General features: G+C 39.0%; 1 protein-coding gene across 7 annotated transcripts in view; it reads left to right on the top strand.

The window, feature by feature from the left end:
- The window catches only part of LOC136883343 (uncharacterized), a 169,713-nt gene that overhangs the window by 36,029 nt on the left and 118,264 nt on the right, over positions 1-15,420 (top strand). For all 7 annotated transcript variants that reach the window (XR_010861241.2, XM_067155588.2, XM_067155591.2 and 4 more), the window contains one exon: positions 7,084-7,446. Coding sequence is in view for 6 of the 7 variants with exons in the window: in XM_067155588.2 (XP_067011689.2) it covers positions 7,084-7,446 (363 nt within the window). In the remaining variant the exon portion in view is untranslated. The remainder of the gene's footprint in view (positions 1-7,083; positions 7,447-15,420) is intronic.

Genomic DNA, 15,420 nt, shown 5'->3' with positions numbered 1-15,420 from the left:
AAATTGAATCTAGCAAAGAAGGCAGCTAAGGATAACATGATGGCAAACATAATTGGCAGTCATACAAATTTTAGTGAAAAATGGAAGGGTATGTATAGGTATTTTAAGGCAGAAACAGGTTCCAAGAAGGACATTCCAGGAATAATTAATGAACAAGGGGAGTGTGTATGTGAGGATCTCCAAAAGGCAGAAGTATTCAGTCAGCAGTATGTAAAGATTGTTAGTTACAAGGCAAATGTCCAGATAGAGGAGGAGACTAAGGCTAAAGTAGTATTAAAATTTACATATGATAACAATGACATTTACAATAAGATACAAAAGTTGAAAACTAGAAAAGCGCCTGGAATTGATAAGATTTCTGGAGATATACTGAAAACAATGGGATGGGATATAGTACCATATCTGAAGTACTTATTTGATTAGTATTTGGTCGGAGGATCTATACCAGATGAATGGAGAGTTGCTATAGTAGCCCCTATGTATAAAGGAAAGGGTGATAGACATAAAGCTGAAAATTACAGGCCACTATTGACAAGCATTGTACGTAAGCTTTGGGAAGGCATTCTTTCTGATTATATTAGACATGTTTGTGAAATTAATAACTGGTTCAATAGAAGGCAGTTCGGTTTACGGAAAGGTTATTCCACTGAAGCTCAACTTGTAGGATTCCAGCAAGATATAGCATATAACTTGGATTCAGGATGACAAATGGACTGTATCGCGACTGACCTGTCTAAAGCATTTGATAGGGTGGATCATGGGAGACTACTGGCAAAAATGCGTGCAATTGCACTAGACAGAAGAGTGACTGAATGGGTTGCTATATTTCTAGAAAATAGATCTCAGAGAAGTAGAGTAGTTGAAGCTTTATCTGATCCTGTAATAATTAAGAGGGGAATTCATCAAGGCAGTATTATCGGTCCTTTATGTTTTCATATATATATAAATGATATGAGTAAAGGAGTGGAATCAGAGGTAAGGCTTTTTGCAGATGATGTTATTCTCTATAGAGTAATAAGTTACAAGATTGTGAGCAACTGCAACGTGACCTCGATAATGTTGTGAGATGGACAGCAGGCAATGGTAGTATGATAAACGAGGTTAAAAGTCAGGTTGTGAGTTTCACAAATAGGAAAAGTCCTCTCAGTTTTAATTACTGCATTGATGGGAATGTTCCTTTTGGGGATCATTGTAAGTATCTAGGTGTTAATATAAGGCAAGATCTTCATTGGGGTAATTACATAAATGGGATTGTAAATAAATGGTACAGATCTCTGCACATGGTTATGAGGGTGTTCAGGGGTTGTAGTAAGGATGTAAAGGAGAGGGCATATAAGTCTCTGGTAAGACCCCAACTAGAGTATGGCTCCAGTGTATGGGACCCTCACCAGGATTACCTGATTCAAGAACTGGAAAAAATCAAAAGAAAAGCAGCTCGATTTGTTCTGGGTGATTTCTGACAAAAGAGTAGCATTACAAAAATGTTGCAAAGTTTGGGCTGGGAAGAATTGGGAGAAAGGAGAAAAGCTGCTTGACTAAGTGGTATGTTCACAACTAAGTATTTATTTATTTATTTTCAGCAGAGAGATGGCGTGGAATAACATTAGTAGACGAATAAGTCTGAGTGGCGTTTATAAAAGTAGAAAAGATCACAATACGAAGATAAAGTTGGAATTCAAGAGGACAAACTGGGGCAAATATTTGTTTATAGGAAGGGGAGTTATGGATTGGAATAACTTACCAAGGGAGATGTTCAATAAATTTCCAATTTCTTTGAAATCATTTAGGAAAAGGCTAGGAAAACAACAGATAGAGAATCTGCCATCTGGGCAACTGGACGGACGGACGGACGGACAGACGGACGGACGGACGGACGGACGGACGGACGGACGGACGGACGGACGGACGGACGGACGGACGGACGGATGGATGGACGGACGGACGGATGGATGGATGGATGGATGGATGGATGGATGGATGGATGGATGGATGGATGGATGGATGGATGGATGGATGGATGGATGGATGGATGGATGGATGGATGGATGGATGGATGGATTTCTAGCACTGACAACCCTAAAAGGCTGCTCCTAACCTGGAGAACAGATGCCTTCACCTGGGATATACCCTCCAAGAAGCCATTTGCCAGATGCAGAATTTTTCTGACTTGCTGTACTCTTTTAAACATTGCCTATCCTCCTATTATTTCAGTTGAATGTTTCTCAATACATACAGACCTTCTCTCTTTATAATATATTAAGTGTAGGTAATCAGAGGAAACCAGCGTTCCTTATTGCAAAGTTTCGTCTAACATCCAACACACAAATCCAAAAGTTGCCATTAGATACTGAAATAAACTCATTTCTTGGAGAATAAGATATCTTAAAAACAGACTAACATTTCATTACAAACTTATTATTACTGACAATGATAACACATTAACCAATATTGTAAATTAGCTCTTTTTATCATCATCATCATCATCATCATCATCATCATCATCATCATCATTTCCCCTTGCTCCTGTTGGGTCGGGGTATTTATGGCACTTCATCTTCCTCTTTCCTTCAACGATCTTATCCCAGTCTAAATTTCGCCTCCTTATGCTGCTCTTCACTGATTCAATCCACCTTGTTCTAGGTCTTCCTATTCCTCTCTTGCCCTCGCACTTTACTTTTAGCATCTGTCTTGGAATTCTATTCTCCTCCATCCTCTTTACATGTCCAAACCACCTTAGTTTATTCTTTTGAACTCTCTCATTTAGCTTTCCTATCCCAACTTCCTTCCTAATATCTTCATTTCTCACTCTGTCTTTCCTTGTCTTTCCTATCATACTCCTTAGGAATTTCATTTCACTGGCTTGAATTCTACTCTCTTGCCTGCTAGTCAAAGTTCAAACCTCAGCTGAATAAGTCAGTATGGGTACATAGTACATTTTGTACATTATCTCTTTACTTTTCCTTGATACTTCTTTGCTCCAAACAAGTTTTATTACACTTTGGTAGAAAGCATTATCCTGCTGTACCCTCCTGCTAATCTCCACGTCCATCCTAGCATTTTACATTAATTCACTTCCTAGGTATTTGAAACTGTCCACAATTTCCAGACTGACTTCCGATTTTCACAGTGCCCTTTCCTTGCCTTTCTCCTCTCGACATCACCATAGTTTTGCTTTTCTCTGTACTGATTTTGATGCCATACTTCTCAATTTTTACGTTCAGTACACCTAGTTGTTGTTGCACTTCTTTGCTGTCCTTTCCCCAGATCACAACATCAGCAGTATCTCCATCTCTTCCTTTGTTTCCTTTACAATTTCATCCACGACCATAATAAACAAAAGAGGTGACAGCACACTCCCCTGTCTTTTTAATTCAGGAAAAATAACAATGGAAGGATTTTGTAAAGTGCACACCAGGCAACTGTTCTAAGTTCCTCACCGAATTGTCTTTTGAGAAGTGCCGTATCAGAAACTTTGTATTGCATGACTCAAATGGTAAAATTCATACTTGGCAGAAAAGACTAATGTCCATAAACTACCATCAAGGCACGTCTTTGTGGAGTTATTGCAAATGCTCAAAACTTTGAGAGTAAAGATGTCAGAGACCGGTTCTTCTAGACCTGGACTGGCTTCTTTTTGTGGCCCAAGAAAAATTCTTTAAAAAATATTCATTTTGATGTAATAATTTTTGCGGAAGGAGCATAAACTCTGGTTTGATGATGCAGAGAAAAAAATATCCAAAGTCTTATTGGTCCACCCCACTGCTAGGTGAAATCAACTCATATAACATGACTATGAAATTCCCCTTCACTGTTTAAGTTTTAAGTTGAAATTTTATGCTCCGTGTTGTAAACAACCCACCAGAAAGCCACGCCCAACTCCACAGACAGTGATATTTACCAACAACACAGATTGGGGAGGATGATTGCAGCAGTGATGTTAGAACACCTTGCAACTTTGAACATATCGAAGATGTCATCCAAAGAGAGCTCTGAACTTATCTGTCAAACACTTTGACAGCATCACACTGCCATCTGCAGTCACGTGAGCTCTTGGTTTGATTCCACTCGGTGAGTTCTATAAGACATTGGGAACATTTGAGAAGATAGACAATAAATGTGTTACACAAGAGTAGATACTTTATGTACATCAAAAGTAGGACCTGTTGTGGCTTCTACCAATTCATATGCTATTTTAGCGAAATACATTTTAACTTTCCAACTGTATTTCGAAGAAGAATTTTTTTTCTACTCGCTAACAAATTAGTTCAAGCTGAAATGGTCATGTCTTTCTTTTTAAATTTTTTAAAACTGCTCATGCAAACAAAATAAGTTACTTCTAAGGTTATGTTTTTTTTTTTGCGGCCTACCTCTTTATTCCTGGATACAGTTGTCATTATACATGTACAGTTAGGGTTGCCATAATTGTCTGCCACAAAACCAGGACAAATACATATTGGCAAATAAGTTCAAATGTAGGCTAGTATTTGGCATACTTTTAATGTAAAACTCTTTACAATATACTGTATTACAAGTTATATTTTATTATGGCAGTTGTACTTTTTTGATGACTGTACAGAGTCACGCTATTTCAACATTTTGACACTGGTAATTAATGTATAGAATTCAGAACAATTTATAGTCCGCGTACCTTTTCGCGATATTACTTTGTACGGGGGTGAGGAGTAAAGAGGGAGCTCTCCTGGTTCCGGTGATACTGCCAACTGAGTGGAAATCAAATCTCAACTGAATCGATAATATGATCGATCGATATGAATTTTCTAAACATTTATTATCTTAAGTCAACAACTGTGTCACACATACATTATTTAACATTATATAACATTTCTCGATGCAAATCTTGTTCCTAGCATGAATTCTACAGTTTGGCTCTGTACTAGTACGTAAAGTGTATGCCAGATGTCGCACAGCAATGCATAAGCGTTTCATAGTTTGTGCTGCAAAGGTTGCCAATACGAATCTCAAAGATAACCATGGTCAACCAATTTACTTTTGAACTAACAAAACCTGCATTCTGTCTTTCTCTTAAAGTGTCAATTACTTCCTGTAGTACCATCCTAACCTCATTTACTGAAATCTCTTTCATTTCAATCCTGGCAATGGCTTCTGAAAAAGATTCATCTGTGCCATGAGAAACCAGAAATAAGCCTCACCAACTTCATTTGAGAAAAACGACTTCAGGAGAACTGGACATTTGTCTTGTGACATGAAATAAGATTTCAATGTTTGAAACATATGTAAACATCTTTCAATTGCCAGAAATAAACTTAACTTTCTTGTTTTTACATGTCTTTGGAAGTCTTGATGTGTAACATTAAGGAATTCACAAAACTCCATGAGCAATGCAACTCTAACAGTATATATAGAAAAGTAATTGTACACTTTCACTATTAAAGCCTGAACATCTACAGGGAGACAGTCAGCACCAATTTGTAGGGCATTATGTAAAATATGGGCTGGACACCCAACCCCTACAATTGGTCTACTTAATTTGGACTTCAATTTTGTGAAAACACTGTTTTCACCTTTCCTAGCCAGACCCCCAAAATTTGTATTTGTATTATCGCCCCCATATGCGCTAATTTTCTCACTGATGTTATTGTGTCCTCTAACATGATGAATTCATTCAGAAATTGTGTCAGAATTTTCATTGCTACGCTCAACAAGATCTAAGACCTTCCTCTTTGTCAAAATATTGCACAGTTACAGGAAAAATCTTATGATGCTTATGACTGCTAGCATCTGTACTGATGCTAACAAAACCACACTTGGAAATATTTTCTTTCACTTCAACTTGTATTAAAGGTGAAATTACATTATTTACTACTGCTTCAGTTTTTGCCTTTGCACTGAAAAATGTTTTTGCAATTTTTGAATCATTGAACATGGTTGGGAATAACTTGATCATACACATGGTTCAGTTGTATGAGGGATGGTGCCGTACTGAATGAAAAGCAAACGTTGCCTCTGCAGCAGCTACTTTTCTTTCTTCTGACTTATTGTTACGGAAATAATTTGTCAGTTTCTCACTGAAGGACGCAGAATTTACGGAATTCCTCTGCTTCACTGTACCTACGTGATCTTTGATGTCACTTTCCCCCCGCATGTGCAATCAAAAAATAGCAACTGTAAGGAAAAATATTTTTTAAAATTACCAAGCCTGACTTCAGGTAAATGGTAAACAAAATTCTTTCACCTATCATTTGTTCTATTTCTTATATAAAAAGTAAAAGAAACTTACCTGCATAGTTTACATTCACTTCTACCTCGTTTTATTGAAGGAAAATCTTTGGTGTATTCATCTTTAAATTTCGTTTTCCATTTCGATGTCATGCTTAAAAATGTTAAGTATTCACTCAATCAGAATATCACACTGAATTTAATCGATTCCTACAGATTGTTCTTCTTCGAACATAGAATATGACAAGATTCTTTCCAGTATTCTAATTGAAAACAATCTGTAACACAGGAAGTCCATAGAAAGATAGTTTACTTTGACTACTTCATGGATAAGATAGGGATACTTCTTGAGTCTCGACCATTCAATTTTCTCAAAGTTTTAAGAAACTGGCTGGGCGTTTAAATTGTATTTCCTTTAGGAGTAAAGGTAATTTTTTTTTTAAACCGGGACTTTTAGTCAACCGGAGGGGACATTATTTGTACCACTCTAATCTGGAACAATCCCGGTTTTCCGGGACGTATGGCAGGGAAACTACTCAATTGTGGACACCTCTGGGGATTCACATTTTCCAAGAATGAACAATAGCAGACCTGAAGTGCTGCACTCTAACCAAATTGTTTTAAAAGTTCATCAAGTTCAGATTTAGTGGTTTCATTTTCACACCCATCAGTCGTGGAATACAGAAAATGTTATACAATAATATATCTTTTGTTCTGTCTGCATCCGTTATTGAGAATGTCCATTATTGATAAGCAGTTTTTACATATGTGCACAGGTATTTGCGCCAGAGAATTTTGAAATGTCTGCTATGTAGAAGTTTCACTGCAATTGCTCTTATCTAGGATCCAAAAATTGCAGTACTAGGAGGAAGTGACATGTTTCAGGGGAAATCAACAAACAGCTGGTGAGCAGTGGGGCTCGTTGCGTCATCACAGACGTGGAAAGGTACCGGACTGTCCAACAGGCTGTAGCGCAGATCGAGAAGTTGCACGTGCCCATCATCGTCGCCGGTTCCTCCACCATCCCAGACAAGGCGGTGAACTTCCACCGACTGGTGGACGGCTCAGTGGATATATCGACGCCGCTAAAGGCTTCCCCATCCTCCAGTCCGGATGACGTGGTGATAATACCGTACTCCAGCGGCACGACAGGACTTCCCAAGGGAGTGATGCTGACTCATCGCAACCTGGTCGCCAACATGATGCAGTTACATGCCTCAGACATTGATCTGTCTGTGCCTACTTCAGGTACTGTAAGTTCACTAAATGAACTGCTACTTTCTTAATTTCTGCAAATGAAGTCAGTTTGGAATATTCAGTGAAATATTGGGAGATTTGCACGTAGGTTGTAGCGATTCCAGTCTGCGGGCCTCCAGCAACTAATAGCAAGCATAGTAACAAACCTGCAATTTCAACACCTGCAAATAGTTCCAATAAGCCAGTTGATAAATGTTGCTAAACCTAAAAATTCAAGAAATTCAATAAAAAACGATCTTCTTTTTGATAAAAAGAACAAAAATAAATTGAAGCCAAAAAACCTCTAGCAACACGTCATCTGCCGTAGGCCACTTACAGGACATTTTTCATTAGTTGTTTAGCAACAACTTGTTTCTCGTTGTAGCTCAGGCGGGTTCCGTGGTTCACTCCATGTGAGATTTGTACTGGACAAAGCAGAGATGGGACATGTTTTACTCCGGTTACTCCAGTTTTCCCTGCCATCTTTCATTCTGGCAACACTCTCCAATATCATTTCATTTTATCTGTCAGTCATAAATCATTGCCTCAGAGGACAGCAACAGGCTTCGACAGCCGGCACAATTCCTATCCTTGCCGCTAGATGGGGCTTCATTCATTCCATCCCTGACCTGGTTGAATATGGAAGGAGGGTGTGGACTTTTTGTTTCTCATTCTCATTCTTTTCATTCTTCTTCAGATCACACTTCAATACATTCAATTCTTAGAGAAGAGAAACAACATCGGGGTGCATAAATTCATACTCGGTTTCACTTCTGGATATTTGATTTAGAAAATCTGAAATATACTGCACTCGCCTTAAATATGCATAAAGTCTTCAAAGAAGTAACTGGAACCTTCAGGCATAAGATTTCTCTTGTTTTAGAAGATAACTCTGGTAAACCTATGAAAAATATATTTCAGACCTCTTTTTTGATAACCAACCAACAGCAAAATGGTCAGTCATGAATACACAGATGGACCAATAATTTTGAAATCAGAAGTAACACATGTTATAAAAAGAGGAAATACAGAAAGGTCCTGATGATATTTTAGCTGAACTTATCAAACTTATCAATGAAGAGCAAATTGATAAGATTGTGAACCTCTTTAATAACATATATAACTCTGGAGAAATACCGTAAGACTGGCTACTGTCTACGTTCATTCCCCTGCCAAGACACTCAACTTCTTATCATCTTGTAAGACTAATGAGCTATTTGCTGAAGTCCTTGCTGAGAATTACACATTCCCAAATAAGAAAGAAATGTGAAGACCACATAGAAGGTATCAAGTTTGGATTTCAAAATGGTTATGGAAGTCATGAGGCTCTCTTTGCATCAACAACTCTTCTCCAAGAACGCTGGGACCAACAGAAGATGTATTTGTTTCTTTCATAGATTATGGAAAACCATTTGCTAGAGTAAAACACAACGAGCTCATCAGAATACTTCAACAAACTGGAATTGACAGTAAACATAAAAGGCTTATTGAAAATTTCTACTGGTATCAAAAAGCCATGGTGAAGATTGATCAGACTCTATGGTGAGGGGTTCCACAAGGCTGCATCTCCTCGGGAGCTGCATTTAAGACAGAAGCAGGCAGAGAAGTGGAAATCAAAGAAAACGGAGAACTAATAAGCAGATGACACATACTGTAGTACTGAAAGCCTACAGCTCAATAGAATTGGGGAAGAAATGAGTCTCACAATCAACACAATGAAAACAAAACTAATTGTTTTCAGAGATAAACCAATTCTGAAACTCAAAGGTCAACAGATTTAAATACCTTGGTTGTTGGATATTTATCAGACAATTTAAACCCAGATCTCATATAGGAATGGCAAGATTAGCATTCAAGAAATGAAGGCTTTACTGTGTGCTAACGTCTTAAATTTAAAACGGTGACAGGTCATAGTTAAATGTTATGGTTGGTCAATTTTGCTTGATGGAGTTGAAGCTTGGACTTTGAAAATGACCACCATAAAAAGGCTGGAAGTTCTGGAAATGTTGTTTCATAGGAGAATGTTAAAAGTCTCCTGGATAGAGCCGATGAAGAGATATTACGGAGAGCTGGTGACAGCCATCGCATGCAGGAAAATTGTGTGTCATGTGGTGAAAGATATGCAGTTTTACATTTTATTTTAAAAGGCAAAATTGAAGGTGAGCGAGGAGTAGGCAGTGAATGAACGGCATGTCTCAAGAACATTCAGGGTTGCTGAAGATAGAACATTGTCCATATCGATCGCCAACGTCCAGGAAACTGGACAAGGTAGCCTATATAGAAGAAAAGATAGTTATATTAATGTAAAAGAACATACAAAATTAATTTAGTCATGTTGATGAATCACTGACTGCATGGAAGGAAATCACGATTTTGTCCTATCACTTTGTATTTACTGAAATATCTACAATCTTGATTGGATCACAAATATACTGCTTGAGAATTTCTGGGTATCTGCAGGCACAGGTTGAAATTTAAATAAACTACAATTAAAGTTTATTTGCAAAAATAAGTTCATATCTTATTTTTCTCTGTGCTTACGAGTTCATGAGGAAAACCACCTTCCATATTAGCATTTCTGGAGCAGATCTCAATGACCTTCCTTAAACAATTCCTGCAGATTTTGTTTCTCTATTATTGACTTTTACAAGCTCAAAATAGTGGGTTCTGCAGTGTTTTTAACTGAGGAAGCTGCCCTTAGTTATTACAACATCCATCAGGCGCTAGTACCACTGTTCTCATAGCATCACAGTACTGTCATCTGATAGAACAAGACATTAATTTCTGGCCTTTTTCATATGAAGTACATTTAAGTTCAACACAATTCTATAAAATATGGGACAATTCTATGACCAGAAATCATTTATTAGGACACAACCTTGAGAACCCATATACGAGGCCTACTTTTAGGTACACATCTGTCCTCTTCTTATCCTAATGCTCCTCACTTCCATCTTCAGCATATCGGGTGTCATCACATCCTCTGGTACAGGTTGGGGAAAGCAGTGGAACCTACCTAATATGCCTCCTCTGCAGCATTGACAAACAGTGAACTAAGGTCAGCCCTGCCAAATACTCTCTGTCCTTTCAAATTTCCTTGAACCTGATATATCTTCCTCCATTTTGCTAGTGGTGGCAGCACAACCATTCTCCCCTAACACTGCTCAAAGAAAGTCATGTGTAGAGACTTAGGAGGTTAAAACCTTAACCCAGCAAGAAAGGGGTGACCTGAATAACCACAATCAATTTCTATGGTCAAGACCTGCAACATAACTGGGAGTCAAAACATCTAGGTGTTACCTTTGATCACATGCCTTCTGGACCTGGCTAACAAGCTCAAAACATGCAACAATTAAGTGGTCGAGTTGGAGATCTGCTGCAACGACTTTGCAGTCTTGTGCTGAATAATGTGCACGAGTTTGGCTGCACTATACAGTCCATTTCTCCTCCTGATTCCTCAGAGAGAACAGGGAGATCTGTACTAACCCTGCTCTCAAGTCACATCACTTATCCTTACTGGATTGACCCTTTAAAGAAATGGAGAGATTGTTCGACCACGTAAGATATGGACCATCCTGAATAGAATAACGACAGGTGTACGACAGTGGCACCCCAAGAGTGACTTGTTTAGATTGACAGATGATGTGTTTCACATTCTCCTGCCATATTCAATACTTTCCAGGACAAAGGAATGGAATAACATCTGGTCAGAAGAGAGGAAGATATCAACTGAGAAACATTTCAAGTTATGAACAACAAGAACATGAGTGTAGCAACCCTTCAGGAGAAGATGCACAGTTCACAGAACACCACACATTGGTTACAAGACCTCAGTACTATCCTTCATGTGCAGTAATAGGGGATTCTCTGCTTCTACCAATGACTCCAACAGAATAATCTCCGGAGACCAGAGACTAGCACAGGGACACACCAAAGGAAACCCTAGATACAGTCCCACATCACCACACGACTATACTGCTATAAGATTTCCATGCCGGGACTCAGAGAGAAAGGAAATATCAGAAGATTGTAGGAAGATACCGTGACCATAACTGAACCTGCAAGAAGGGAGAACGTTTAATCAGCCTGTGCACTACTGCTATTGATATACACAGCCTTCAAACACCTAACCAGGGCTAACATCTAGGTCATCAGCAGAGTTTGAACCAACAGGATTAGCACCACTGCATCCCTTAGGGAATCTATAATAGCAGCGGCTGAGCCCTAAGGCAAGGTGGTCCAGCAAACACGATGAGGCTATAGAGGCCAGACAACTAGCATGCGTCAAATGGAACCAATGAAAGAACAAAGCCAACCTAAAAGCCTTTGTTACACAAAGGAAGACCATGTCCACTATCATAAGAGGGACAAAGTGGAAACACAAGAAAGAACTGGTGAAGCAAGCAGAGGAAGACTAAGACCTATACAACAACCTCAAACAGACGACCCAGTTCACGCCCCCTACCTTACATCTCCAGAGAGCACACGGATCACTGTGGTAGACAGAAACAACTAATCCCAACACTGTACTCATTCCTCCTCCCACATATAAGGAAATCAAAGAGATCATAAAACTTGTGACGAATGACAAAGTCTATGGGAAAGACTTGATAGTAGCAGAAATTGTGAAACAAGCTGGAGAACACACCATCAGGCATATACACAGAGTGAGACTCCAAGATGACTGGATCTCAGCCATTATCCACCCAATCTACAAGCAGGGAACAAAACAAACTACAGAGGAATATCACTCATTGCAGTCGCCTATAAAATCTGGACAAGTGAGGGGAATACCAAATAGGTTCCAAAACACTGAAATCTTGCTCTGAAGAGATACAAAAACTCAAGACCATCCATCCCATATTTTTAAATCATGTGTTTTGAAAATGTTAGAAGTCTGGTACCATCAAACGGGGCGATTTTGGACACAGAGGTGGTTTCGGACAGTATGGTAGATTTGCCGCATTTTGTCGCATAGCAACGAGCCGAAGGTGCTTTGCACTTCCGCGCGCGTTTTAGTTTGACCTTGAGGTTATGTTTCCCGCGTTCTGTGCTTTTTATTACGAATCAACTTCATACTTTCGAAAATTTCCCGTGTGCACTGGCATTGTTGAAAGTTCATGCATTAACATTAAGTGGATACTTTCGATTGTCGCGTCCGGAAGGAATATATTACAATTATGATTCTTAGTGAGATCAACTGACTGAAGTGTTTATAAACGATTGCTGTGGAATTTTGGTGCGATTTAGTGAAAAATAGTGTTTTACGCACATTTTACTGAAAACTGAACGCAGTCTGGGTGATTTCGGACAATGCCTAGAAATTATCCAAAGCATAAAGAAGCTGCTTCGAGGTGCAATTACGAACCAAAATTATTAGAAACAGCCGTACGTGATATTAAAAATGGCCAGTTGTCTTATAGGAAAGCAGTTGGTTTCTATGGTGTGCCTTGATCCACCCTACAAAATGAAGTGCGGAATGTACATCCAAAATATGGGAAGACAACCAATGCTAAATGAGGAAGAAGGAACTCTCAATGAGAGTCGTTGCCTACGCTATAATACAAGGCCTTGAAATGTACTAATGAAAACGGGTGCCACCTTAGTTCACCGTTCAGCCACTAGGATCGCGCTGTTGCCCCCTTGTGTTCGCATGGCCGTGTATGTCTATAAGTAAATTATATCCTAAATAAAGAGAGCTGAATGTTGTAGGTGTCTACAGTTTTAAAACTGTCCTACTCAGGGGCTTCTTATCCAGTTTCAAAACTTTCTCACTTCTACTTGAGTGGCTCGAAGCAATGTTGTCCAATAGAGGTCTCAGAAATTTTTGGAATAGAAAAAGAGGTAGTTTGTCGTCTTTACACTCTCTACACTTAATTTCACTGATGAACCTGGTTTTCCGAAAAAACGTACACATTTTTAGTAACTGTCGTCGGGGTAAATACTGCACAGCAGAGGTAACAAATTCCGCCATGCGCTGCAGAAGAGCCACAAACGATGATTTCGGGTACTTGAGGGCTCCTAGATCTTGAATGCGAATAAGACACAATGTTGGACTTTCACTAGCTGGAGAAGTGATATGTTCTAAACAGCCTTCACAGTCTGTTTGTTCTTCTGCCACACGCACTAAGTATCCTGCTACCATAGCTAGAGAAATACCAGGTATTGTAGCTGTTGAATCTGAAACAAATTAATCATATTTATGTACAAGCGAACACTTAAATAAAAAAAGTGTTGTTCACACAGATCTGATGTAATTTACCTTGCAAGCGTTTTGCAATGATAGACATTACGTGTTCAGGAAGCTGCGGAATTTGCACATCATCGCGACTTTCATTCCTTCTATATCTTTCATCCATCTGGCACATTCTTGGTTGTAGTAAACTGGTTCGTACATTGCGGATCTTATTTTCATCCCTCAGCTCAACATTGCCATGTTTTGATGCCGCAATAATTCCTGTATGTTGTTTCGATTGCGTTAAGGCATGACCTTGCGTCCATTGTGTCATTGTATCCCGCTTTGCGTCGTAGGTGGCTAAAGAAAAGCTCGATATCATCGCTTGTTAGATTCCTCGTCAAGACATAATGAAAATTTATACTTATGAGGTATTTTACGCAGGCCACAGTGGATTGGGTAGTCAAGACCAACGCCTGATACGTTTCCCTCGTGAATCTTTTCTCTTTCTCTGGATGCATTTGAATGTTCTTGATATATGACAGGAAATAATTTATTAACCAACTGAGGCGTTCATCTTCAATGCTGAAAAATGCCAGTTTGTTCTCATTCCTGGAATATGTCCCATACGAGGTGTTGCAGACATCATGGGCATCGAGCCACTTCATAAAATGCTCCATGAAAGAAATTGTTTCTTTTAAACTGTTCCTGTCTTTAATGCTCTCGGGACAAACCACCTCCATACTCTTCAAACCAGCGATTGTTTCAGGGGAAAATACAATTTTGGCTCTTGCTACATTCATTTTCTCCAAATTTGTAGGGTAAACTACTTTTCTGGTTAGTTTCCTCACCGGCTTCATAATTGAAGATTTCTGGAGTTTGAAAAGACCTCTCAAATGATCGCCGGTCACGATAGCATTGTTTACAAAAAAGTCTCGTGACAAATGTTGGGATCGCACGTATTTTATGACGTGACTGGGATCGAAACTTAGGAACAGAGGCCTAGTTTTATCAGCTGGATGTTGTATCTCATGCGTAATGCTTCCTCCACATAATGTTTCGAACATCGAAACATTTACCTGAGAATTGTCGGTCACAATTCTGATCACTCTGAAACCACACTCTTCAACAGCATTTAACGCATCCAAGGTTAATTTTGCAAGTTATGAGCCCGTAATGGATGAAGTGAAATAGAAAGACACCGGTATTCTGTAATATGTAGAGAGTCCCTTGAACAAAATGCCGAGTAGTTTATTGGCCAACCTATCTTCGATTCCAAGAGCGTCAATGCCAATGTCATTCAGTCCAATAAACATATCTAATTTCCTGTCATACATAATTTTCGGCTTTATGGACATTTCATCTATTATAAGGGAACCAACCTTTTCGTTATCGTTCACTAACGACAGTTTTTCTGCCAGTAATCGGGCTTTAGTTAACGAAGTTATGCCCATTTCCCCTTTTGAGTATCCAACATAAGATTTCAACGTTCTTGGATGAGGAAGATGCAAAATATCGAGTGTTCTGAGAAGCCGATAACCAGTTGGCGACCTTGAAGATAATAGCACACAAATTTTAACTGTAGTCTCCTGGTATTTACATTTCTTTTTTCCAAAGCTCTGAAGTTGTTCTAACAAAAAGTTTGCTTTCATATTACCTCCCTCAGCTTCCTTCTGAATTTTAGAAACTCGACTTGCAAGATTTCCGGGATCCTTCTTTACTTTACTAAGTTCTGCTTCCAAGTCACGAATTTTTACGCGCAACTTCTTAATAATTGTCACGTGCTTTCTATTTCTTCTGATCTCCTTCCT

The sequence above is a fragment of the Anabrus simplex genome, chromosome 11 (assembly GCF_040414725.1).
Source record: "Anabrus simplex isolate iqAnaSimp1 chromosome 11, ASM4041472v1, whole genome shotgun sequence".
NCBI classification, from domain to species: Eukaryota; Metazoa; Arthropoda; class Insecta; order Orthoptera; family Tettigoniidae; genus Anabrus; species Anabrus simplex.
This window is presented reverse-complemented; position numbering and strand designations above follow the sequence as displayed.